At 37.6% G+C, this 27,576-nt stretch overlaps 3 protein-coding genes across 4 annotated transcripts in view; 1 reads left to right on the forward strand and 2 right to left on the reverse strand.

Annotated features, from left to right (window-relative positions):
* Positions 1 to 150: 150 nt before the first annotated feature.
* On the reverse strand, positions 151 to 1,695 carry LOC311294518 (uncharacterized protein; the record flags this gene model as incomplete). The annotated part of the gene is made up of 1 exon (XM_084415437.1): positions 151 to 1,695. The coding sequence occupies one exon, from the start codon at positions 1,693 to 1,695 to the stop codon at positions 478 to 480; it is 1,218 nt and encodes a 405-aa protein (XP_084271563.1). The 3' UTR covers positions 151 to 477.
* Positions 1,696 to 1,807: 112 nt separating this feature from the next.
* Positions 1,808 to 9,120, forward strand: ccnh (cyclin H). The gene is made up of 10 exons (XM_084415439.1): positions 1,808 to 2,422; positions 2,583 to 2,712; positions 2,944 to 3,066; positions 3,161 to 3,234; positions 3,336 to 3,546; positions 5,604 to 5,767; positions 5,849 to 5,919; positions 6,674 to 6,776; positions 8,795 to 8,858; positions 8,933 to 9,120. Exons 2-10 carry the CDS (start codon positions 2,596 to 2,598, stop codon positions 8,963 to 8,965), a joined length of 960 nt encoding a protein of 319 aa, XP_084271565.1. The 5' UTR covers positions 1,808 to 2,422; positions 2,583 to 2,595; the 3' UTR covers positions 8,966 to 9,120.
* Positions 6,837 to 27,576, reverse strand: part of rasa1a (RAS p21 protein activator (GTPase activating protein) 1a) — a 55,665-nt gene continuing 34,925 nt past the window's right edge. The window contains exons 13-26 of one of the 2 annotated variants that reach the window (XM_084415435.1): positions 26,602 to 26,682; positions 26,114 to 26,271; positions 25,952 to 26,028; positions 24,532 to 24,704; positions 23,305 to 23,464; positions 21,177 to 21,319; positions 20,793 to 20,908; positions 19,738 to 19,824; positions 19,581 to 19,648; positions 16,499 to 16,587; positions 16,299 to 16,376; positions 16,053 to 16,187; positions 12,301 to 12,380; positions 6,837 to 8,391 (exon numbers count right to left, since the gene is read on the reverse strand). In XM_084415435.1, the coding sequence (XP_084271561.1) occupies positions 8,343 to 8,391; positions 12,301 to 12,380; positions 16,053 to 16,187; positions 16,299 to 16,376; positions 16,499 to 16,587; positions 19,581 to 19,648; positions 19,738 to 19,824; positions 20,793 to 20,908; positions 21,177 to 21,319; positions 23,305 to 23,464; positions 24,532 to 24,704; positions 25,952 to 26,028; positions 26,114 to 26,271; positions 26,602 to 26,682 (1,494 nt within the window). In that variant the 3' untranslated portion in view covers positions 6,837 to 8,342. Of the gene's footprint in view, positions 8,392 to 11,666; positions 12,381 to 16,052; positions 16,188 to 16,298; positions 16,377 to 16,498; positions 16,588 to 19,580; positions 19,649 to 19,737; positions 19,825 to 20,792; positions 20,909 to 21,176; positions 21,320 to 23,304; positions 23,465 to 24,531; positions 24,705 to 25,951; positions 26,029 to 26,113; positions 26,272 to 26,601; positions 26,683 to 27,576 lie in introns of those variants that run through there. The other variant, XM_084415436.1, reaches the window with a different exon arrangement.

The following is a 27,576-nucleotide window of genomic DNA, read 5'->3' on the forward strand; positions in this document are numbered from 1 at the left end:
ATGCAAATTAGGCTACACAGCCCTACTCAAGTAGGAGGTTGGTAATTTATTCTGTCTTGCTTTATAGGCTTCAGTGGCTTTTAAAAAAAAGGCTATACTATTTTGTCTGACTGGCTGTTATTTATGTAAAAGAGGGAGAAAAAGGGTGTTACAACATGGTATTTTTATTAACGAGTTTTATGTAAAAATAAAAAATATCATTTAACAAGGTACACAAATTCAAGCTAAATCAAAGGACCATGTAATACACATTCATGCTACAAAATAAAATGTGGATTAAAATTAACACTTGATGGAACCACTTTTCCAATTGGGAAATGTGTTATGGTTATAACAAACACTTGGCGCCCCCATGTGGTCATCTGGGAGAGCGCGTTTGTTTGGCACCTGTCCCGTTGTGGTGATTACAGTTAGTAGACTAGTCTCTAATAATCAGCTCATAAAACACTTCAATTCAGATACATTTAAACCAGGATTTTAGGATCCCAGGGTCACAGATCTTCTCACAACATTATCAACCTCTTTTTCAAATTGGTGAAGAAGTTTAAAGTCGCAGAATCCTCTGTACAGTAAACCGGTTGCCAGTGTTTTCATAGCCTCCTTCATTTGCCACAGGGAAGGTACAGTGACAGAGTGTAAATCGCCGTTGAGCTCAGCTGTGATCACTGTAGGGTCGAGTTTGGGGATGTCCAGATCCGATAGTGATTCGCTTTCATCATTAGATTGGTTCGTTAGGCTGACTTCAGACACACTTGGTGTATTTTCTGAAGGCTGGATTTTTAAAAGGCTGAGCCAATCTCCGTTTGAACGGAAGTTGTGGAAACCCATCATCCTAGCCAACCGAGTCGCTTCTGAACGAATCATTGATTCATTTACTGTGATTCCGTTCTCACGAGAATGATCGATCCATCTACAAAGCGCGCCTTCAAGTTGCCGGATCTTTGTAGATGTAAAATCCATCCATGGCATCGCCGTATTTTTATTATCAGACGTGGGCTCTTTTTTTGGGCTGATCTGGAACATCCCTCGTATTACTCCCTCTCGGGTTTTAAAGCGCGTGAACCAGTCTGTGTTCGCCCTGAAGTTACGGTAACCCACTGTCCTGGCCAACCGAGCCGCTTTTGAGCGAATCGTTGATTCATTTACGTTAATGCCGTTCTCACGAGAGTGATCGATCCAGCGCCACAGCGCAGCTTCGATTCGATGCGTCTTTCTGGCCGTGAGGTTTTTCTTGTGCTCTTTAAACCGCTCCGCCGCCGTATTGCCGGGTTTGGCCTCTTCTGGCCCGTCTTTTCCATCAAACATCTCTCGTATTACCCCCTCCCGGTTTTTAAAGCGTGTCAACCACTCTGAGCTCGCCCTGAAATCGCAGAGACCCATTTCTGTAGCCACCTGAGTCGCTTTTTTACGAATTATTGAGTCATTTACTGTAATACCGTTCTTGAGACAAGTATCGATCCACCTCCAGAGTGCAGCTTCAATTTGAGGTGTCTTGCGAGATGGAAAGACAGTCCTAGGAAGTTTAGATTTGGCTGTTTTAATTTTCCTATTCCGGAGCCAGACACAAAGCAGAGGTCCTGAGATGTTTAGCAGACGCGCAGCAGCGTTCTGGGACATTGGAGGAAGTTGATCGTATTTCTCCAGTAGACAGTTTTTTTCCTGAATTGATCTGCGAACATATTTCCTCGTGGCCATGTTTACGTGCTTTTGAAAAGCGATGGAGATTTGGACTCTCGAGTCGATTCTTTTAAGTTGGATATTTTCAGCGAATTGGTTGAACCGGTTCGGTCAGAATGATTCGTTCACAAATCGCACTGAATCGACCCGAGCAGTGACAAACAACAATTTACAAATAAAACTCACTGGGAGTGTGTTTATTACATGACTGTATGACTGTTTATCAACACGAATACAGATAATTTAGCGTTCATTGTAATTGTATGTCTCCCAATTCATTAATCATTTCTTAAAACGTACGTCATCGAGAATATTAATATGATTTGAATAGCACCCTTGTTAATAAAACCAAATCAAAATAAAACAAAAGTATGTGTTTTTAAATAACTCTAATCTGTCATTTTGGAGGGCGAGATAAAATAAGGGCATGATGTAAAATAATTGCTGGATAGGTCGTTAACCTGTGACTTGTTCTTTGAAACAAACTATTTGAAAGAACCGACTCGATGAAATGAATCAGACTCGAGAGTGAGGAACACAACCGTCATCATCAAAAGGCGCCTAAAGAGTGGCGTGACTAACACGCGACGGGTTCTCGCGATGTTTGAAAACACGCCTGTCGACTGTTGAAATTTTGGTTGAAACGGAGACCAGTTAGTAGGCGAATCTTTTACAACCGTTTGATATTTGTACTGCAATCCTTGATTTAATACACAGGCGGAACATCACCGTGTGCCCAAGAGGGGTGAGATTGAAGCATACTTTTAATGAGATATGAAATCATTGCTTTGGTTAACTGCCTCGAAAAATACAGTACATTAATTTGAATACTAAAAATGTGTATATTTATATGTGCATACTTGTCTATTTGGTGTGTAATCATAGTTGTATTGTTCCATCCACAGCCTAATATTCAACATGTATCACAACAGCTCACAGAAGAAATTCTGGACTTATGATAAAGAGGAAACATTAGATAAATTAAGACTAGAAGCAAATCAGAAGTTCTGCTCAAAAGCCCTATCCAGTGGTAAGGTAAGTCACAATGTGGAGTTCTTTGTATTCCTTTTGCAAGCAAGACTACAATCTATCTATCTATCTATCTATCTATCTATCTATCTATCTATCTATCTATCTATCTATCTATCTATCTATCTATCTATCTATATATATATATATTCACACACTGCAATGCTCAGTAAACCAGTAATTTATAGTGTTAACAGCATGCACCACAATCACATTATATCTTCATCCGTTTTTCAGCCTGGAATAAATGAATCCATGTTGCTTGATGGACGGGAAGAGAAAGTGCTTTTCAGACACTACGAGAAGAGATTGTTAGACTTCTGTGCCATGTTCAAGCCTGTGATGCCTAAATCTGTTGTGGTAATCATTATCAGTTTTATATCAGTTAAAGATGAGATCATCTAGTTCTAGTTCTGGCTGCTTCTTTTTTTTTTAACCTCTAAATGTTTTTCAGGGAACAGCTTGTATGTATTTTCGAAGATTCTATTTAAACAACTCTTTAATGGACTATCACCCTCGAACTATAATGTAAGTATCGACAGAGTGAAATAAGTTATAAGATCATGATTTTTTTTTTTTTTTTTATATATAGATTTTGCAGTTCTGACCTTCTCAACTTACCTTTGCAGGTTGACATGTACATATCTCTCTTGTAAAGTGGATGAGTTTAATGTGTCGAGCACTCAGTTTGTGGGGAACCTTCAGGACAGCCCAGCGGGACAGGAGAGAGCTCTAGAACAGATTCTGGAGTATGAGCTGCTCCTTATCCAGCAGCTCAATTTTCATCTGGTTGTTCACAATCCGTATCGGCCTTTGGAGGGTTTTCTGATTGACATGAAGGTGAGCTTAAAGCCTGGTTGCAGACAGCCCTACTCCAAACGCACGTCATTGGCTTAGGCAATGTTATTATGTTCAGTGTTGGGAGTAGCTAACTACAAGTAGCAACTCTACTAATTTAACAACATTTTTCAGTAGCTCGACAGTTTCTCAGTTGCTTTGAAAAAACTGTAGCTTTTCCAGTAGCTAACTACTTTTTACAGCAAGTAGTGATGTAGCTCGACCAAAAGCTACATTCCGTTTTGCGTTTTGACAAACCTGCAATGCATTGAAGCAGTATAGTGTCGTCGTCTTATTAGATCACAATCTAAAATTGTGCATTCAGTTATTTGTAATATACAATATTTTTTTATAGTGTATAGCTAACTAGCTACGTTTTTCAGAAGGGTAGCTTGATTGTATCTTAAAGGTAGGGTAGGCAATTTGTTTTATAAACACTTTTTGCTATACTGGTTGAAACTCTTCACATTCTGATGGCAATCAATAATAGAAGTGGTATAAATATTAAAACATGTACTTATATGTACTTCTGTGGAAGTCTCAGGACCAAAAAATGTTCGTCCAATCATTGCATTTGGACCGAATGCAATGATTGGACAAACATTTTGTCAGCGCAACCCTGCTTGTGCAGACATCACACTTAATCAGCGCTTTGTAGACACAGTCACTGGGTGCTGTAAATAAACCGCAGTCCTGAGAGACATTACCGTCTCTCATCTCGTGACGCTTTGCAAACTCTGCTGTGTGCGTTCATGTGTTTTGAAGGAGACATGGTTTTGGAGATGCTCTGAAGAGAGAGTAGGATCTTATCGATAATAACCAATAATAAAAATCATCTACAACAAATTTCATTATCGATTAGTCTTGCTGCCCACTGAGCACGGAAAACTTCCACGAGCCTAGTCAAATTACAGCACTGAATAATGCATTATGATGGGAAAAATGACTCTAAAAATAGTTGGGGAAACAGAGTGAGCTGTTGCGGGATAGATGCAAGATCCAAGCTGCCCAAAACATGAGAATTCTTTAATTTAAACTTCAAAATAATGCATAAGCGTAATGTTTAACATGGTTTGCCTCAGGTGCTTTGACAGATGCATTTGCTGTTTAATGTGTGAAATGTTTCCTCAGCGCAAAACGTAAAATTTTTCGGTTATATCCTTAACTGTAAGTGTTAAATTCACGCTAGTATTTCCATTTTGCATGAATACTCATCCTTACAGTCTGTGTTAAACTTCAAACTTTACTGAATGAGCACCGGCACGCACATGCGCCTCAGACAGACGGAAGGGGAAGTACTTAGGAAGATGATTAATATTCATCGCAAAAATATTAATTTTGCTGAAATAACTGTTGTTGGACGTTAAATTTCGGTTTAAAAGTCAACATTCAAGTATTTGTAATTCAAGTATTTTTTGAGAGTGGTAACTGCGTGTAATTGAATATAGATGCAAGACGTTTCAAACATTTACAGGATAAAGAAATGACAGTAACCGGTTACTGTGTCCAGAGTGAATGTGTGTGTTCCTGCAGAAATTCCTCTTATCTGTTAACACTGAGTGTTTTGTCTTTATTATCTTATTTTTTAATGTAGGGATTTAAACGGTCTTTTTACTTTATAGCTCTTTGTACATAGCATAGATATAGATATATTCCCTATGTTTTTATAATATTCAGTTGGCAAATTAGTTTGTAGGACAGCTTTGGCCAGGACGTGGAATAGTGTTTTGTCAATAAAAAAAGAAAATTGGCCTGTTTAATCCGATTAATTAAAGAAATAATCGGCCAACTAATCAATTATCAACATAATCGTTAGTTGCAGCTCTAATCTAATGCTTTCAAAGCTAGCTTGCTATTGCTAGCCACTCCAAAATTGCCTACCCTGCCTTTAACTACTTTAAATTTTATTAGTAGTTGTCAAGCTACAGGTTCAGAGTAGCTTCCCCGACACTGATTATGTAGGGGTGCTCAAACGGCACCAGAGATTAGGCACTTCATTTTTAAAAGTAGCTAAATAGATAATTTAAGGGAATTTGAATGCATGGTTTCTGTATTCTCAGACCAGATACCCATTGTTAGAGAACCCAGAGATGCTGAGAAAAAGTGCTGAAGACTTTCTCAACAGAGCAGCAATGACAGACATCGGACTCCTCTTCTCTCCGTCTCAGATCGCCCTCACAGCCATCCTCAACGGTGCAACACGTGCTGGCCTGAAGATTGAGGCGTAGGTTTCTCCTTCAGCATTCAGAGATTCTAACACTTGAGATGGCAGGATGTTAAAAACATTTTTTATATATATTTTCAGATATTTGACCGAATGCATAGGGCTTAAAGAGGATAAAGAGACCCTCTCTAAGATCTATGAGTCTATGAGACGTAAGTATTTCCCCCCCTTTTTTTTACTGTTAAAATGTCACTAGATAAGAGATGCTTAAATTTGAAAACTCCTGTAAAATCTTTATAACAGGTCCTTCATAACACATGTTCAGCTGCTAAATCTTATAAATGGTGACCTGTAAATTCGTCAAAGTTATTTTATGGGAGATTTGTCTCCTAAATATCCATTTGGCTGTGAAATGCCATTCTGAAAATGCTATAGACTATAGAGGACCCATGCAAAGCCTTCCATGCTGTAATCCTATGTAGACTTAATACACACTAGCACTCAAAACACTACTACTACTTGTATAAAAATATTAAGCAGCAGATCTGTTTTCAACATTGATTAGAAATGTTTGTTGAGCTCCAAATCAGCATATTAGAATGATTTCTGAAGGTGCATGTGACACTGAAGACTTGAGTAATGATGCTGGAAATTCAGCTTTGCCATCACAGGAATAAATGACATTGTAATTGGTGAGCAAGACTTCTTTCAAAAACATCTTTAAAAAAAATCTTACCAACCCCAAACTTTTAAATGGTAGTGTATCATACATCAGATGATTTGATTGCCTGTTTTGTTGCATTGTACATAATTGAAACTTTCCTCTTGGACAAACCTGTGACTTTTTTGTTTGAAGCTTGTCTTATTTTGTGCCTGGTAAGGGTAATCTTTGGATTATCAATCATTTGTTATTGGAACATTTAAGGATACAGTAGAAGTGTAATATTGTGTCTATTTTCACTATAGGAATAACAAGTCTTATGAAAGCGTACGAGCTTCCCAGAGCTGAGGAGGTCGATACCTGCAAGCAGAAACTGGAAAGGATTCATGCTGAATTTGCTACAAACTTGTGAGTATTTGTGGGGAAAATGAAATGACAGTACTTAGAGTTTTAAAGCACACACAACTAATCATACTAAGAGTTTTATTCAGCCAGGTTAGTCACTTGGTGTTTTGTATCTAAGATGCAAAAGTTGTGTTTTTTTAAGTATAAAATATAAAAATAAAAATACATGAGCTACCTGAAATACAAAAAAGAAAAGAAGGTAAATCTGCGTCATGCTTTTTATAGATTTGCTGGGTCAAAAATGCAGCTAAATGTACTGTAGAGAATCCCCTACATCAACTGTAGATGAAAACAGGAAATGGGTACAAAGTGAGCTGTTTCAAGTCAGTGGTAGTGAATATACACCTTATACTAAATGTAACAGGGTATTACCATGATTTTAGCACACAGTACAATGGTTAAACCAGTTTTTTTGGACAAATACCATGGTAATCTTTCATTACAATGGTGTATGTCAAGAGTACCATGGTATTAGCATCAGATCACACCACTGTACAATCGGTACCACCTCAGTACTTTTTTTGTAAGGGTCTCAGTAAGTACAGGACAATGCAACTACCTGTCCAACAAAAATACATTGTAGAATCTTCTAAATTAAGTTTTTTTGCGGTTTTACATAGTTCAGGGAAGAATAATACACATCCAGAAACTGCCAAATTAACTCGTCAAGCAAGTCTGATAAACACGAACAGGCTGATATAATAAAATAGTAGAGTTTGATAGTCAATAAGTCTTTCTTTTATGATGTGAAATAAACCAGGAAGTTCATAATCCACTCGGCCCATTCTGGTGAAAAGCTATAAAATGAATTTGAGTTGGAGTCTATTGCTGTTGCTTCGGTGGAAGAACAGGGGGCAGGTTATTAAAAGTGGACACATGCACCAACCTTGTGTAATCTATCCTCCAAAATTGAATCAGTCTCACTGATCTGCTCATGTATCACACAAACACTGGTTTGGAGATAAAAGCCAGGATGCAGCATCTTGTCAAGCGAAGCTGCTCAGAAGGTAAGATAGGAATCAGTTGCTATCTTTAGGATCTAAATCTACCTGCACCTGAAACCGCAGTCGAAAACAGGAAGAGGTTGTGCGGTACAGTTGAGTGTAGAGACGGTTTTTAAGGCTTGCACCATAAGTGCATCTTGCTTCCCTGACGGTCAAGAGCAATGCAGTGCCGAAGTTCTTGCTTGCTACAGATGCCAGTCTAGAACTCACGGCTCCCGGGTCGGTTACACCAGCGGGTGTGAATCAAAGTCGGACAGATCCACGTTGATTTTGCAGGTTGGGTCAACAAGCATTTGCGATTTACTCAATTTTGGTTATCCTCTTGGAGTGTTCATGATTTTCAGTCTTAGAAGACCCTAGGTATACTTTTCGACGGACATAACCTCTAACCATCTATTTGATGGCTTATCTGTGAATTCAAGTTTTGAATCAGTTGGTTTGAGAGATTGAGATTGGCAGTGTGTTGCCTATCTAGAAGTCCGAGCAAAACTTGGTTCGTGCATCCACCTTCTTCCTTTGCATCTGGTGAGAACAATCTTGCTTTCTTTGCTACCAATCTTTTCTTTCAGAGGATCTGGATTGTGGTGGCTACAGCCATAAAGGTACATTCAGTTCTGCAAAATAAAGACAAAATTGGGCATGGTGACCTTTCAGGATTATGCAAGTCTTGAGCGATTTATAGTGAGCCATAAGAAATGTCAAGCGCTTTCAGAAGGCCGTGGCATCGTAATGCCTACATGCAATGGATCAGATTTCTTCTTATTCACAATATTTTTAAATGCCTACCTGATACTTTTCTGTTGAGGCTATAGTTAAACAGCAAATTGACAGACAAAAAAAAAAAAACATCTATGATCTTGATCTATAACTACACAGTTATGAGCTACAGTGATGCACTAGTTTGCATGCTTGGATGTGTGTGAGTGATGAATCGCCAAAGACAGTCACTAAATGAATGCAGTCTTCAGATGATAACAGTGTATGGTTCTGATGCTTTCCTCTGTCCACGGCCTTCAGGAAAAGAAAACATGGATATGAAGATGACGATCACGTTGTGAAAAGGCAGATGGTTGCTGAGGAGGTAAGTTTAGATTGGTTCATCAAATGCACGTCTTCTGGCTGCCACTTGAAGCTTATGGATTTTCTGTTTTGCAGGAATGGACTGACGAGGATTTGGATGCATTGTGATGAAATGTTTAAATCAGCAACATCCTCGACAGTTATTTCATGAACGGGTTGAGTGATTCCATTTGACACTTGTCATGCGGTTCTAAAACTAAATTGTAAATATTTCTGCAAAATGTCATGTCTTTTACATCTCTGAAAATAAAATATTTTTTTTATTCCCATTAGTTTTTATTCAGAGGGGATGCATTCAATTCACCAAAAGTGACAGTGAATATTTTTATATTGTTACCAGAAAATCTCTCCAAGTGCTGTTTGTCTGAACTTTCTATTCATCAAATATCGAAAAAAGGTTTCACTGTTTCCACAAACTTATTAAAGGGGTCATCGGATGCCCATTTTCCACAAATTGGTATGATTCTTTAGGGCAGGGATAGGCAACTTCGGTCCTGGAGGGCCACTGTCCTGCAGAGTTTAGCTTCAGCCCTGATTAAAAACTCACCTGCCTGTATCTATCTAGTAATCCTGAAAACATTGATTGCCTTGTTCAGGTGTGTTTAATTAGGGTTGGAGCTAAACTCTGCAGGACAGTGGCCCTCCAGGACCGGAGTTGCCTATCCCTGCTTTAGGGTGTTCATGTAAAGTTTGCAATATACTTTGGTTAAAATTCCTCAATGGTTGTGTAAAACAACACCCTTTTTACCTCCTCAAAAACAGCTTTGCTCATAGTGACCTGTTTCGGTGCATGTCTCTTTAAATCAGTGGTTCCCAATTCCAGTCCTTGTGACCCACTGCTCTGCACATTTTGTATGTCTCCCTTAACACACCTGAACCAGATCATCAGCTCATTAGGAGACTCCATGAACTGAACTGAGATAAGAGAGACCTACAAAATGTGCAGAGCAGTGGGTCACGAGGACTGGAATTGGGAACCACTGCTTTAAATGATAAGCAACTGCTCACCCCACTCCTCTCTTCCGTGGTGGGGGTGTCGAATGGCTGAGGGCAGAAATATGCTAATACGGGACAGTCCGTCAGTGGTTGTGGGCGGAGCATGAGCATTATGGCATTATAGTGCTCAGAAAATCCAAACTGCCTGATTGAGTGTTTAGACTTTGAGGATTAAAAGAAAAAAAAAAGTGAATGGATTTTTTTTCCATTGTATGGTGGTTGTCCACACACTCCAAAGACACATTTATATGCAAACACCATATAAAAGTGAATTTTGCATCCGATGACCCCTTTAAGCAGCACAACTGTTTTCAACATTAATAATAAAAATAAATGTTTCTTGAGCAGCAAATCAGCATATTAGAAATGATTTCTGAAGGATAATGTGACACCGAGGACTGGAGTAATGGCTGCTGAAAGTTCAGTTTTGTCATCACAGGAATAAATTACATTTTAAAATAGAAAATGGTTATAAGAGGTAATATTTAATATTACTCTACTTTGGATCAACTAAATGGAGCCTTGGTTAGCATTAAAGACTTGTTTCAATTTTTTTTTTTTGAATGATAGTGTACTGGTAGTTAAAACACTTAAGATCTGCTTGCAACTATTTAGCAGATATCTTACAGTACACGTATAAAGTGACAGTCTTCTTAAAGGGATAGTTCACTTTGAAATTAATTTTTGATATGTTTTAGCTTACCTCAAGGGCATCCAAGATGTAGGTGTCTTTGTTTCCGCAGTAGTTTCAATTTTGATATTTTTAGATCAAACCGTTCTTGTCTGTCAGTCATATAATGCAGGTCTATGGTCACTGGCTCAAAACACAAGCACAGAGTCCAAATTAAAACAATTCCCCACGTCCAAATGAAACAATTCCCCATCATAAGTACACATTGATGGCCTAAGACACGAAACGAGCGGTTTGTGTGAGAAAACGAACAGTATTTATATCGTTGTTATCTCTTGAAAACAGCACACGTCCAAATGAACATAGATGTCGCCTTGGCTACTGCAGTTCATTGGAACGAAACCGTAGCCAAGCGACATCTAGTGTATACATCTATACCCGCCCGCGCCGTCAGATCATTTGGACATGTGCTGTTTTCAAGAGATAACAACGATATAAATACTGTTCGTTTTCTCACACAAACCGCTCGTTTCGTGTCTTAGGCCATCAATGTGTACTTATGATGGGGAATTGTTTCAATTGGACGTGGGGAATTGTTTTAATTTGGACTCTGTGCTTGTGTTTTGAGCCAGTGACCATAGACCTGCATTATATGACTGACAGACAAGAACGGTTTGACCTAAAAATATCAAAATTGAATCTACTGCGGAAAAAAAGACACCTACATCTTGGATGCCCTTGAGGTAAGCTAAAACATATCAAAAATTAATTTCAAAGTGAACTATCCCTTTAAAGAACTGGGGTAAAAGGGGTGTTCTGGGTTCAATTGACATGACACAGATGCTGTCGATAACCATAATAATGGTTCAATCAAGAACTGACAACAGACAAACACTCTAGAATATTTTTTAGAGTACAACAGCTGTCTTATTTTCAAAAGCTGCTTTCATGAGCTGATCTGAGACATAAGCCAGTCAGTACTTTATAAAACATGTTTAATAAGTGCATGCATTCCTGATACAATCTTTCCTATTGTAAATTTTGTAAACATTTTTTTTTTACCTTGAACTTTTCTCCTGAGAACATGTCTGGCTTTGAATTTGTCTCAGGGAAGACTGAACCAATCAAACATAAGTACAATATGGAAAACAAATCATGTTACCTCAAATTATATACTCATGATTCCAGCAAGAGAATTTATTGTTCTGATATAAAATAATCATACTCTCTGAGGATGATAAAAAGAAAAAAGAAAAATCCAGTCTACAGCACAGTTCAAACTAAACGGAACAGGATAAAGGACAAAGAACACTAGTCTGAGCACATTTTGGATATTCATAGCCATGTAAATCAGTAACAAATTACAGTATAAAAATCATTTTAGCTCATAATCCAGTTATAGAGAAGAATCGTTGCAGCCTTGTGTCAGTTCAGTTTCAGATCAAGCAGATGAAGAGATACACTTTGGCAACCTGTATTCAAAAACATTATTCTGCGGACTTATTGGGACATTGGTTGGTCGACCCATCTGCTAGACTGATATGTACCCAGGATACTGCAAGCAGTCAAACCGATTTGGCCGTGTGATTATAATGTCATTGGTTTTGGACTTCAGGAGTCCAGCCGTTTTGTTTTGCAGCTGTGGTTTGCATAGTTCTCGTGGCACAGACAATGAGGCGCAAGGAAAAGGGATGATGGAAGATATGGGGAGGATGGGAGCTGACATGGGGATGAGGGTGGAGCATGCTGGGGTCCCATTGGCTACTCCAGGAAGACGGAGACAAACTGACAGACAAAATGACCGAGGTGGAACTACCTGTTGCTGTTGGACATGGCATAGTGCACCTGTTTCTGCTGGAGGAGCTCAGTGATGGCCAGCAGCTTTTTCAGCACGTGCTGTGAAGAAAAAGAAAACGACAACGGGCAATGATTGCATTATAATCTTCACCTGCTGGGTCAAAAATGGCACAGTGAAGACTTGTTTCAACGTATTGTGATGTTTTCACATGCTTTCATTTCATTTCAATATGGATGGTATCCGATGAAAGAATAACATATACAATCAATAAATACAGCCAAATCACAGAAACTGAAGAATGCCCAATTTAATATCAGTGTAAGGTAAGAGTAAGATACTTGTCTAGATTTCACTGCTCGCTTATGCAAATGTATTATAAACAGCCACTGCTATAAACTCGTGAAGTTTATTTACATACGTTTTTTATAATAAATGATTCAACCCCCATTGCAAATCATGTTTATTGGCTAAATTTACTGACTTTGAGCTGTTTGCAATGAACCAATCAAACTTCTGCAGTCTCAAAATTATTCAACCCCCTGAATAGAATCCCTCACAACAACACACATCTGCAAAACAGGTGTTGTCTCAAGTAGGGCTGCAACTAACGATTATTTTGATAATCGATTAATCAGACGATTATATTTTCGATTAATCTGATCAAATTTTTATTTTTTTGTTTATTATAACTAAATAAAACCCTAAATCAGGGTATTTATGTGTAAAAGTGTACTTTAAAAAGTGCAAAAGCCACACATTGAGTGTTACTAATATAACATAACTTTAACATAACATAATTTTTGTTAAAACAAATTTACACAGACATGTTGTTCAGATGTGAAGATATAAACCAGAAACATCTAAAATATATAATTTAAATTGTATTTAAAATTAAATGAATTATAAGGATATATTAATAAATTAAATATAGAAAGACTGAAAACAAGCATGTGAACGTAGTAGAGCCGCAGTAGATCGCTTTTGGAAAAACAATTAAAACTAAATAGTAGACAAATGCTATAAAAAGAGAGCGGAATGCAGGTACGCAGCAAGCTAACAGGCTTGATTAAAAGGACAGGAAAAATTACGCATTAGTGCACAAGCATTCGCTGAAAACCACTGACTACAGTGACTAAAAAACAATATTTTACTGCTGCTGTTATTAACTGCTTTTATATTTAGTGCTTCACTTTGTAAACACCATTTAATTTAACCTATTTCTGCGGTAGCGCTATTTTAATCCATCACTTATGTTGCGAGCGAACTGATTGCGCAACCTGACGCTCGAGACAAAATAGATCTAGTTGACTGTCCCCAAGTTAGTAAACAAAGCTGTTTACACGGTAGCATTGAATTAAACTAGACTATACCATTTTCACATCTTCATATAATGAGGATACAGTTTTTGCTTAGCGTGCTGATGTTTCACCTTCATCCGTGACACCAACGTGTTTCCTCTTCATGTGTTCGTGCATCACTGTGGTACTTCCATGCCACACAAGCTCAGCTTTGCATAACTTGCAGGTTACAATCTTATTTGCTGCATTTAATGTAAAATGCTCCCATGCTTTAGATGACTTTGGGCGCACACTTTTTTCTGCCACCGATTGATCTGTAGGCCTACTCTCTGCCATTTCGCGTGTGACTGTTGTCATGAAAGTGACGTCATCAGTAAACGCTCCCCGTGACGTGAGCAGACCAACTAATCGACAATGACATTCGTTGACAACGATTTTCATAATCGATTATTATCGATTTTATCGATTAGTTGTTGCAGCCCTAGTCTCAAGCACACCTGATGCAACTAATCAAGGGCTTCATCAGTTGCACCAGGTGTGCTTGAGCTAGAACACATGATATATCTGAACGGGCTAGGTTTGTTGAGTGTCATGTTTGACTGCATGTTAGAAATAAGTCAAGAGAATGGTCCAAAAAGTTAAGAGAAGATATCATCGCCCTTCACAAACAAGGAACAGGATACAACAAGATAGCAAAGGTACTAAATGTTCATAGAAGCATAAGCATAGTTCGCAAGTTCAAAGCTAAAGGAACAGTGATTACACTACCTGGACAGGGCAGAAAAATAAAGCTATCAACGGCTGCAACCAGATTTCTGAGAAAGCAGGTTCAGAAAACCCATCAGTGACTGCAGTCACTTAAAAAGTATTAAAAAGAGCTTGTGACAAAAACCTTGTTACTCCATTAGATCCACAAACTGTCAGTAAAACCTCATAACTGCCTCAATCATGAATAAGTGCCACACGCAGTTTGGACTGACTCTGCTTGTTTGCAATGGCAGGGTAAAAAACAAACAAAAAAAACCCCACATTTTCTTTACTCAAAAAACACTATATTTGAATGCTAATGTTTTACGTATTTGAGGAGCAGAGAAAAGTGTCTTAGGGTGCTTTCACACCCGCCTCATTTAGTTCGGTTGAATCGCACTAGAGTTGAATCGCACAGTTCGGTTGAATCGCACTCGGGTGCGCACCAAAAGCGGACCAAACAACCTCGGTACGCTTTCAAGCGAACTCTGGAGCGGTTCGTTTGTGGTGAGAATGTCAACCGACCTCGAACAGAACCAACTGCCAAAGACCTGCACATTTTTGGACTAAACCAGCTGCCGTAGTCATGAGTCACTGTTAAGCAACATTAATACACGCCTCCTGCTGAAGTGACTTGCGATGTGCCTTCGCCGCGTGCAGTGCATTAAAACATTATTTTCAAGCCGCATCCTCGCTTCATTCTCCAATGTTATTGTTTGTCTAAAGTGGTGTAGACAAACTATATAATAAACTGACCAGCAGGGATACAATCAGCACACGCAGTCGTCTCTCCATAGTAAAAAGTGTCGCGTTGTCTGCTGGATTTTCCTTCTTTGTTTACTTCCGGGAGTTCAGTTGGAATTTTCCCACTCGTTAATTAATCTAAGTGCAGTTACGGAAATACATTCAAGATACATCTGGCCAACGAGTGATGTGGATGTTGTCACGTGACTGCATTTTGGTTCGTTTCATCAACTCGGACCAGAGCAATCAGTGTGGTGTGAAAAGGAACCAAAACGCCTGAAAAATGCTACAAAGTATAATTTTTCGCCCTTGGTCCGGACCAAATAAACCGAACTACAGATGTGAAAGCACCCTTAGTCTAGGCATTATGTTGTCGAGTCATAGCCAATACTGCCTTAAATAGCCTGTGCGTAGCACTTCATCTTTAATATCATGAGATGTTGGCCAAATGACAGAAAAACCACAGAGATTACCACATAAATTAAACTTTAAAACCTGTAAGTTGACGAAAACAATGTGATGCACTTACTGCCTCAGATGCAGCCGTTCTAAGGATGGACAAAACTTTGAAATTCGCTGGTCAAAAAACTCATAACACCATTTGACCTTGATTTTGGTCAAATGTTAAAAATAGTGTCCTACAATATATAAAGCCACAATATATAATAATTAAACGAATACTTGATTCTGATTGGCCAATCAAGACATTCTGTGGTATGTTTATATAATGACTGCTAAACTATATATTTGAAGGTTTTCCCTGGTAACCTATTTTCTCCATAGCTGTGCTAGTTTCACGTTTCTCAAAACAGCCTCTTTCATCTCATGAATTAAAATAATTTCACCAACTATTTGACAAGTAGTTGTGTAATAAGCATGATAACAAAAAGTCAGTCTATACATTCATGTCAGGGTCCCGGCTGACTGCACATTATGTCTTATATATTTCTTACTATCATGCATGATGAGAGAGACGCATACCTGCTGTGCTCCTCTCTCGTTGCTGAGGGTGCGGAGTTCGTCAGAATGAGTAACACAGATCTCATGCAGGGCAGCAAGGTCACGGGACAAATCAGTCCTAAAGTGCTCGGTAGATTCCGGGAGATCAGGAACATTCTGGAGAAACAACACAGAGAGAATGTTATAGGAAAGCTACTTCACACAGAGCTCATAAACAGAGCCGCAGGTAACCCATGCTGCTTTCAAAATGGATACAGGGCAGTTTACCCCCAGCTCATCCAGAAACATGATCATCCTTTGTTTGTTGTTCTTGATGAAAGGATTCACCCCCTCCATGTAGGGCTCCTGCAACACAAACACATCACAACAAACGATGATATGCCACTGCTGCAACATTAGCATTCACAGACTCTTTGACGCCTTTTCAGGGTAACTCATTTTCTAACACAGCGTGAAAATCAAAACACCTTAGCGCCAAATTCCACCAGGTTGGCCAAGTTCTGCACAGACTTTGCTACGAGGGTGAGCGTTCGACCTGCTGTGGAGGATGGAGGGTCTGCAAAAACAAAACATTTTCATCATCGTTAATAATATCATACTAAACTAGCAGTATTAACACTGTTTACACTACAGTCAGTTTTTTGACAAAAAAAGACTTGCGCTGCATCCCAAATCACATATTGTCTGATTAGGAACTACATTTGAATTTGAACATATGTTCTATATAGTATGAATGTGGGTAATATGAATTAAATTCGGACGCACTGCATCCGCCATGTTGTTACTGTCACGTGACCTACAAGCATCAGTTGTGTCTTTTCACTGCCATTCATAAATCCTATCCTGTGGCATCATGGGATAGTAAAATGTCCAACGAATGTGCACTTCAGAATCTCACCGGAAGCAGTAGGTCATCCGACCGGGGACTTTCCACCTACTGTTTTTCGAATAATATGCATTCGGACATACTACTCTTTTGGCGTACTGCTTTTCGCATACTATATAGTCTTTTTTTTGGTCATGTCACATTAGGTAGGGGTTAGTAATGTAGTGTATTGTTTATTAACCTGTCAACTTCTATATGGTCTACGAAGTGTAATTTTAACTAAAATTGACATTTTAGTTTAAAAGTGTGCAACATGCATGTAAAACTATATATACTACCGTTCAAAAGTGTGGTCGATGAGATTTTTTTTGTTTTTGAAAGAAGTGTCTTATGTTGATATATAGAAGAGAAAAAAAAAACAGTAATATTGTGAAATATTATTACAAATTAAGAGAACTGTTTTTATATATGTGATGCGATCTGGGAAAACCCACCACATGGTGAAATTTTACCTATTACAGGTTTTGATATCATATGGATGCTGGTATCAAGCCCTTTCCAAATCTGTTTTATTTTTATCATAGCTTGTTGGTAGCAGAAGTTATGTTTATCTGAAGTCGGCCGATCTCTATGATTTTCTGGAACGGAATTTTGAGAAAAACAGGTTTAAATAACTGTCACCGTTGAGACGCGTCCATCTCGCGATTGTTATGAAACTGCGTGACGTTATAGTTTAAACAGGATTGGCGCGAAATGCGCAATATACATTCACTGTACATGTATGTGGTTTATTTTAAAGGTAAACTATCTTTGTAGTGTTACGAGACGGACAGGTGTATGGGATATACAGTGATTGTTTTTTTTTTTTTCACCTCTGCTGGGCGTTAATGGTCGCATAGAATGCATTAGAGAAAGAGAGTATTTTCAGCTTGACACTATAAATCGCTGTTTTTCTGCACTAAACAAGGGAATTTTGCCAAGATATTTTCAGAGATAAGAGAAAAGATGTTATAGAATAATAATTTAATGGAAAAAAAAAATTGACAAAAAAACTGACATTCAAACTATTTTGGAATTTACTGAAAACGGCCCAGCGCGACATCCGACGGGTTTTCCCAGATCGCATCACATATATATAAAAACACTTCACTATATATTTACAGACCCTTTCCAAAAAATTTGAATATCATGGAAAAGTTTATTTATTTCCATAATTCCATTCAAAACGTTAAACTTTCATAGATTATAGATTCAGGGCCCAAAACTTAAACGATTTCAAGTATTTAGTTGTTTATTTGTACATAATTTGGGCTTCCAGCTCATAAAACCCACGAAAACAGGATTTCAAAAAACCATGGTCATTGAACCAGGTTTTGGTTCTTTTGGCAGTGTGGGCAGGTGCAAATCCTGCTGGAAAATGAAGGAAGCATGAAGTGCTCTGAAAATTCACACCGGTTCGCACATTAATTTTCAATGTGAGCCAGCGGTGAGCTCCGGTGAGGGCGGCGGGACGGCGAGAGCGGCGAGAAGAGTTGAAGTCAGGTCAACTTTATGGTAATTAGCTATGACGCGGTTCTGTGGCAAGCAACCAATCAGAATGTGCAAGTCCTCCGCTTGAGAGGATTCCAGAGAACGCAGTCATGTAAACTTTGGTTCAGACCACATTAGTAGGTCATTTGATAAGAAGGGGCACAACACTATTTCTTACTTTCACATTTAAAAGATTCCATGAGGTTAACTTATACCCTACTTGGTCAGTCTGCAAAAATAACGATCAACATGCTTGTTTGCTTTGCGGCCCCTTTAAATAAAGCATTCCATCTACGTCAGAGCGTCCACAAATCTTTCTACGGCGTCGTTGGCAGGGCGGAGAGAGCGGTGTGAACGCACAGTAATATGCTGATTTGCTGCTCAATAATAGATGAATAAAAGAACAGCATTTATTTTAAATAATTGAATAGAAATGTAACAATTTAAAATATTTAATACTTTTTATTCAGTATAAGTGACACTAATGTATTTCAAAAGCAAAAAATAAATAAAAATACTGACCCTAAACTTTTGTTCCAAAAGTTTTGAACCAAATGTTCCCAAAATGTATTCACATTTATTCATGTAAACACTTCTAAACAACTTCATACAACAGTGATATTCAGCACAACAGAACAGCTGCACTTCATGTGACGTTGCTTAAATGCAGCCTGTAGGTGGCAGCCTTGAGCTCCCATAAGGTCATGAGACATAAATCCTATCCTTCATATTCTGAAATAAGCTTATAATTAGTATGCTCAAGAAATAGGTTCTTTTTAGAAGTCAACTAAACCAACTATATTGTTTCTAGATTGTTATTTGGCTTTATCTTTGAAAAGCAATACATTGCAGTATTAATTTAGCCTCATCATATTTTACCCAACAGTATTCAAACTGCATTACAATTTGAAAAATACATCACAAATCATTACATTTTTATTAGGAAGAATTTTAAAACCCTTTGTTAACAAATCACATTTTTTGATGTGCCAATGTCCACTTTCATATAAAAATATGAAATAGCCTGTTGACTGTCACTATGACATGTTTATGCGTTTACACATTTGGACCGTTAAGTGCTCTTCTATCAGACTGAAGTTCTAACAGGTGCAGAATGAAATATCTGAGTGGGTACTTGACCTAAATGTGTTGCAGCTGGAAAATGGAGCTTGTGATGCAAGCTGTGCACTCACCAGCGATGATGTTGAACATTCTGGGGTTGAGAATGGCAGGACAGATGAGCCTCAGGAAGACGAAACCACTGGGGGGACAGAGACAAACACATTTTGGCACATTGAAAGATGTTCCTCTGTAAACATGCCCAAATGTAGCTTAAATGTAGCTTGCTACCTCACGACTCGGGTCCTCATTGTAGTGTTGGTAGGCCATTTCTGCTGCACAGACTTCTGAAGACAGCCATAAATGTACCTCAGGGTCCTTGGACAGGGAGGAAACAGACAAACTATGAAAACTAAGACTGCAAAAACAGCACAGTACTGTAAAGAATAAATGTAAAACAAATATCAATGTAGCACTACATGGACAGGATGATAATATAGTAGGGATGCACTGATATAAAAACTTTGGCCAATATGGTGTTATAGTTATTTTAGCTGATAGTTATTTCCATGTTATGGCTGATGTTTTACTAGTCTGTCAAAAAAAAAAAATCATATATATATAAATGATTTTTAGACAAAATATATGTGTAGATAAATTGCATTACAATTTATTTAAAAATATATTAAAATGGTTAAATGTTTTATAATATTTTATGACAGTTTTGTTAGGAATATTTTTTGTTGCAGTTAAATGTTGCAGGCAAATTTTTTATTTGTTGGAGTTATTTCAAATTGCAATAATATTTTACAATATAACTGTTTTACAGCATTTTTGACCAAATAAATGCAACCTAAAACTTTTCAACACATAAAAAAAAACCCACAACAGAAACAGAAAAAAAAAAAGCATAAGAAGGGACGATCTACGCACCAACCCAAAAAAAGAGTTCAGAAGACACGCAAGAGCTAGCCTATATTCGGAGTTTCAATTCATTTTTGAAAAAGACTACAAGAGTGAAAGGTTTACTTTTCATTATTCAATTTATTTTGTACTTTTATAACACACGAGAGGCTTTTCAGTTTTATAGCTGATTGTGAACTCGTATCGAACCGTGACCCCAAAACCGAAGTACGTACCGAACCGTGGCTTCTGTGTACCGTTACACCCCTAATATATAAATAATAAATATTGGTCGATAACTGTTGATGATAACGATACATTTTTGCATTCCTACAGTATATACACAGTGTTGTACTGAAACTAGCAATGCCATGGATAATCAGTATAGATACAAGGCAGTAATGCTGATAGGAGACTATATGGTGGTGTGCTATCATGCTTACGGGGGCAAGATCTCAGCAGCCATAAATATCTTCTCCACCAGCTCTGACAGGATGTTGAGTAAATGAGCTAGATTCAGATTAACATCCTCATTCTTCTCCAGTTTAGATGGGTTCAGCTACAGAGAGAGACCAGAAAACACTCCACATGAGGGAAAAGGATTCTGACTGTTAGTTCAGTTTATTCACTATCCAACAGAAACCTGACAAAAGCCAATTTGCTCAAGGCAGGAGCTTTGGAGAGAACCTCATGTTGGCTCAGACATACTAAACACAAAGCATCAGGACAGGGAGAACAGAACGTTCACAGATCTGAGGCACAATGATGTTAACAGTGAGACAATTTTATTTATTTTTTCTGCTGAATGTTCTGTTTAGTTCCATTACCTCACAGGACTGCTTGCTCTCCATGATCTTCAGTATGGAGTCTTTGAGTGCGTGGTGGACGAAAGGTGTGGCGGTGGCCTTCATGTACTGTTCCATCAAAGTACTGGCCAGAGTAGTGGCCCGGAACAGCGTCGTGGCTTCATCTGCAACGCCAAAACGAAAAAAAAAAACTACATTTTTAGGGATTGGCAGATTAAAAAAGTAATGTCTGAAATACTGAATCCTTTTCTATACCTTATACTAAACAGTTTAAATATTTTACAATTCAGAGGAAACTGTAATAAGATAATATGATAATACTCAATTATAATTATAATTACACTAATGTTAAAAAGTTTGTGGCTGGTAAGATTTTGTAAATGACTTTGTAATAATATTTTCTGTTTTGGCTGTATTTTTGATCAAATAAATGCAGCCTTATGGAAAGACTTCTTTCAATGTAAAATAACTGTGTTCTATTTAAATATATACTTTAAAATGTAATTAATTCATGTTGTTTCCATGAGAAAGCATGCCAATATGCTGATTTGGTGAAAATGTATATTACTGTCATCGTTGATCAATTTAATGCATAGTAAAACTATTACTTAAAAAAAAAAAAAAGTATTTATATATATATATATATATATATATATATATATATATATATATATATATATATATATATATATATATATACACACACACACACACACACACACACACACGTATATATATATATATATATATATAGATACGATAGGGAAACTGGTTTGCCACCAACTTAGACCATACAGCCAACAAACACAATACACAACTAACAGACAGATAATTAATTCTGCATTAAGAGACTATTAAAACCTGATTAAGAACCAGTTAGACATGATAAAAAAATAATAAATAAATTAAGTTTCACAATTCAAAAGTACAGAATGCAAAAATAATAGTAGAAAATAATATCGTTGAAATATCTGACCGCTGCAGGAACAAAAGACCATTTCATTCGCTCACTAGAGCATTACCAATCGCTCACTGAAAGAGCTTTAGAGTCCTTTAAAAAAATTGTGTAGTAGGTGGCCTTCAAAAAGCAAGACAATTTTTAGTTTCGACCTTATCCTCTTCTCCACAGTAACCTCAAATAAGTCTGGGGTAAGACCAATAACAGAACCAGCTCACTTGATCAGCTTATTTATCCTATTTTTGTCCTCAACAGATAATACACTAGCAAAGATCCCTTGATAAAAAACATCTAAAAGCTTTGTGCTGATGTTGAATGATCTGATGATTAAAGAGATAGTTCACCTGAATGAATTTCTTTCTTCTGTTGAACACAAAAGAAGATTATTTTGAAGATTGTCGGTAACCAAACAGTTGATGGACCCCATTGACTTCCATAGTATTTAGTTTTTTTTCAATTCTAGGGAATTCAATGGGGTCCATCAACTGGTTACCGACATTCTTCAAAATATCTTCTTTTGTGTTCAACAGAAGAAAAAAAAAGTCATACAGGTTTGGAACAATTTAAGAATGTGTAAATGATGACAACATGTTCATTTCTGGGTGAACTATCCCTTTTAATTAACTCAAGTGTGCTATATGAACTTGGTATTTAGATTCATCCATGTTCTTTCTGCAATTTAAGTCTTAGCAATCATTTCAATGGTTATTTCACATCCATTCTACACTGTCCAATCCACTCAGAATTAGAGATGTCGAGATGGATTAATTAGATGGAAATTTTAAGAATACTACTTATAAGTCTTAGCTTATAAATATTAACTAGGTCAGTTGTTGCTTTATAACCTTCCTGCAGGTCAAGTCACGATCAGGGAAACTTTCACCATGGTTGAGTTTGTAAATTCACCCACAAACCAAATTGAGTCGATACTACCAATAGTGGTTTCGTGAGAGCTCTTCTCAGAACACACTGTACATTTTCAAGATGGTGTTTGATTGCTCAGTTTAAATGACCAATTGTTCATTGCTTGAAAAGAAGAACTGTGAAAAACGCACAAGCAAAACTGAAGCTTTGTTCTATAACTAAAACAAGATGAACAAGCCTGAGGGAAGCTGCCCAGCCTCGATGCAGCTGTGACATCTGTTTGCGGTTGAACACTGAACTTTGAATAATACAAAGAGAGAGCCCTACCCTCCATATTAATTTCTCTGTCATTCAACGTCCTCAGTAAGGGAGCTTCGGCCCGCTCGTGTCGTAAGATGCGGAGCAGGATGCTGGCCAGCAGGGTGCGGTCCTGCCCACAGACGTGAGCCAACGCATAGATCACATGATAGTCTTTCTGCAGGATGAGCTGGGGACGGACAGCGGGAGCATGTCAGCAAAAGATGCTTTATTCAAAAACTATGTTCTAAGAAAATGTTTCTAACATTCACGATAAGTCCTGAAAACATCATTTCTGAATGTTCAAAACATCCAGTTTTAAAAACAATTTGAAAAAACTTTTTTTTTTTTTTTGGTTAAGCGAATATAAAGGTAACATTCAATTTCATCTTTTTGCAAACATCATGGGAAGGTTACTTTTGAATGTTCTTTGGACATTCTGAACGAAGATCCAACTAAAACATGAATAATGTATAAATAATACTAACATTTTGTGAACATTAGTAAAGACCAGGTAACTTTAAACAAACATCCTATTAACGTTATTGGAAGAATCTATGTTTATAACTTTATAACGGAAGCCAAAGCACTGAGAATGTTCCGTTAGCTGGGAATCAAGCAAAGTTATTATTTTTCTTTAAAATGTTAAATTGCTTTAATTCTTTTTGTAACCAGCATGGGGTGCGTTTCCCGAAAGCATCTTTAGCAAACTATATGGTCGCAAGTTCCGTCATTATCAGCATAGTTCAACGAGTCTGTGTTTCCCGAAACCCTAGTTCTAACGAATATTCTCAAACAGCATCGCAAAGTTGTGTGGTCTGAACGACGGCTCTCGACCTGTGGTTACAAGCATAGTTTCTTGTTTTCATGACAGGTTGACTTAATAAATTCCTATCTTGAGCAAAATAAGCAAGCTGACATTCAGTACAATCTGTATCTTTTATTTGGAGTATGAACATTTATGAGAAATAGTCCTCAGATAATGTCCATAATTTATAGCAAAACATCTAGCATTAATTCGATGACAAACAGATTAATTAAAATAAGAAGAACCACCAAACGTGGCTGAACGAACACTTTGCGACAATATGGTTTCGGGAAACAGTCGTGACTAGCTAGATGATTTCTTTAACAATGCATCGTACTATGGGAGTTAAGCCGCGAGTTGCATTGTTTTACGGAAACGCAACCCCCGTATGGTTAACTACAAAGCCACATCCCCATTTGTGTGTAAAAAATGACCATGTGCACACTCACTTCTTTGAATTCACTGTACTCTTCCTCAGGCATGATCTTCTCCATGGAGAATCGCACTCTTACGCGGAGTGAGCCTGGTTCGATTCCCTTCAGCGGCACATAGGAGCTCAGAGGAAACCACTCATCGATCATTTGCCCCCTCTGCAGCTTGCTCAGCTGGCAACGCATGAACACTGAACACATACAGAAGAGAAACAAATTAGAGAAGAGCAGTAGTCGTGCTTTGCTCTACAAAGTGCCAGCAGAGGGCGCACTTGTGCAAGGAAAAAAGAACGGAGGGATTAAAGGAATGTTGCAGGTTCAGCAAAAACTAAGCTCTATGTATGGAGCATCTGTGACATGCTGACAATTACCACAGATAATATCTGATAATAACAGATCAAGGTTACAATTAATATGCACAGCACCAGACAATAAACATCAAAATTATATTCAATACACTACCACTGTTTTTTTTTAAAGAAATTAATATTTCTATTCAGCAAGGATGCATATCTATTTCAAATAAATAGGTTTCTTTTGAACTTTCTATTAATCAAATAATCACAAAAAAAAGTACCAGGTTTCACAAAAATATTAGCAGAGCTGTTTTCAACATTAATAATAATAATAAATGTTTCTTGAGCACCAAATCAGCATATTGGAATGATTTCTGAAGGATCATGTGACACTGAAGACTGAAGTAATGATGCTGAAAATACATCTTTAGGAATAAATTACCTTTTAAAATATATTAAAATTGAAAACAGCTATTTTATATTGTTATACAATTTTACAATATTACTGTTTTTACTGTTTTTTTGATCAAATAAATGCAGCCTTTGTGAGCATAAGAGACCCCAAACTTTTGAACGGTAATGTACTGTATATATAAGGATACCAGAAAGTCCACTAACAGGAATGATGTCAATAAGACATAACAAAACTGTACAGCTTAAATAATACACTTACATTTAATTATTAGTGCTTTAACAAAAATATAAGTTTTAGATTTGTGCTTTTAAACCCTCAACATTGTAAGTGCATTACTGTAACAGCAAGAACCAAAATAAAAAGAGTTTTCTGTGGTAACTGACATTATGCCACAAATGCTGTCGACAGAGCTTCCGGAATATTCCTTTGGCAGCTCATGGTCCATAAATGTCTTGCTGCCTAATTTTAAATATGATTAAGAAGTACATTTTATTTTTGAGTACTTAACACCAAGACTGCCTCATACTACATATAGACACTATAGCTTTTTCTATTTGCTTCAGTCAGTCAATCAGTCTTATATCATTCAGCTCATTTCATTTGTCTAACCAATCATATTTTTATCCACACTTGATACTTGCAGTGTTCATTTTGGACCAACTGTGAGGTATTATCAAAAATAATCATCACTATAATTGTATGGGAAAGAACAGATAATGATACTCACAGATGTCACTTTCTTTGCTCTTCTTGGTCTTGTTGCTTAAGCTTATTTCGAATCTGTTGATGTCGCTTGACAGGTCACTGCAAGAAAGAAATAGAAATTTGAATCTTAACCGAACAACACTTTTAAAAGCTCTAAATGAGTCGAGAGTCACAATGAACTCACTCAAAGATGAACTCTTCAGTGAACACAGGGTTCTGTCCCTCTCTAGGGTGAGTCTTCGCCACCTGCACACTGTTCAGAGAGATGTTGCAGTAGGGGTTGGTGAAGTGTTTGATGGGAAGTTTGTGGGCTTCCTCCACATACAGGACTAAACTGCTAACCTAAGGTGAGAGAATGACACGCAGACGTTAGATTTTTCCCTGCTCTGTAATGAATAAGTGATGAGATGTCAGACTTTCTCCAAAAATATGCCTGTGGTAATGAAGATGACGATGTTCTTTTTAGATTTAGCCCAAATGGTTCGACTGGGATCAGGTGCTCTGAAAGGGGTTTTCATCCCCCTGCTCACCGGCATCCAGACGGTTCAGCTGTGGCCCCTTCTGACAGCACATTCAGAGCCATCTGAACACCCGACTTCATGATTAAGGGAAAGACAGCCACAACCACATGAAAACGGTAAGATTTCACACACAGTGACTGCTCTCTCTTACCTGACGCAAACGCTTGTTGAATGTGGTCTGTAAGGGTTTCCTAAGATTATTGCAGAACGTCTGTAGGCATTTCAGCCAGTCCTGTGAATGCAGGACATAACATTTTGGTAATAGATTCATTTTATGTGGACAGAGAGAATGTTTTTAATATATTTAATTATAAGATGCAATAAGATTATCAAGCAAGGGTGCATTCAGTTCATCAAAAGTGACTGTTAAGACTTTTATTGTGTTACCAAAAAAACAAAACAAATGAATTTTATTTCAAATGAATGCTGTTCTTCTGAACTTTCTATTCATCAAAGACTGAAAAAAAAAAAAAACAGTTTCCACAAAAATATTATGTTTTTATGTTTTTAACATTCAGCATATTAGAATGATTTCTGAAGGATCATGTGACACTGAAGACTGGAGTAATGATGCTGAAAATTCAGCTTTGACATCACAGGAATAAAATACATTTTAAAATATATTCAAATAGCAAACAGTTACTTCAAATAACTACTCCTAGAGTTTTAAACTCTACAACCACCAAACTCGGCTCAGACCTTCAGACTGTTCTGACTTAGTGTGCCATATCTTTTCTAACTGATCTGACTTATGGTGTTCCAAAAAATGAAGATATAAAAAAAAACATAAAAATCCCATTGACGATACGTTCAAACTAAGGCCCCGTCCACACTACTGCGTTTTCGTTTAAAAACGGAGACCTTTTGCAACGTTTGCACCTCCCGTCCACACTAAAACGGCAAAACCGGAGACCCAAAACGGAGAAGTTTAGAAACGCTGCCGACCCGTTTTTCGTTTTGAATCTCCGGAGGGCGTTTTAGTCTGGACGGGTCAAAATGGAGGACTTTAGAAACGATGACGTTGTAGAGGCTTCACGCTCGGCTCTATGATTGGGTGTCATCAGTCATGGCGTAGATGTTTGGTGTTTTAAGCCCCCAACGGCGCCTTCCAGGCAGAGAGGGGATG

This window comes from Rutilus rutilus (assembly GCF_951802725.1).
Source record: "Rutilus rutilus genome assembly, chromosome: 7".
NCBI lineage: Eukaryota > Metazoa > Chordata > Actinopteri > Cypriniformes > Leuciscidae > Rutilus > Rutilus rutilus.

Excerpts from the sequence above, each read along its gene's own strand:
- ccnh (XM_084415439.1), top strand. The coding sequence starts at position 2,596 with ATGTATCACAACAGCTCACAGAAGAAATTCTGGACTTATGATAAAGAG. Across the intron at positions 5,768-5,848 it reads GCTGGCCTGAAGATTGAGGC|ATATTTGACCGAATGCATAG; the intron begins GTAGGTTTCTCC and ends ATATATTTTCAG. Across the intron at positions 5,920-6,673 it reads GATCTATGAGTCTATGAGAC|GAATAACAAGTCTTATGAAA; the intron begins GTAAGTATTTCC and ends TTTTCACTATAG.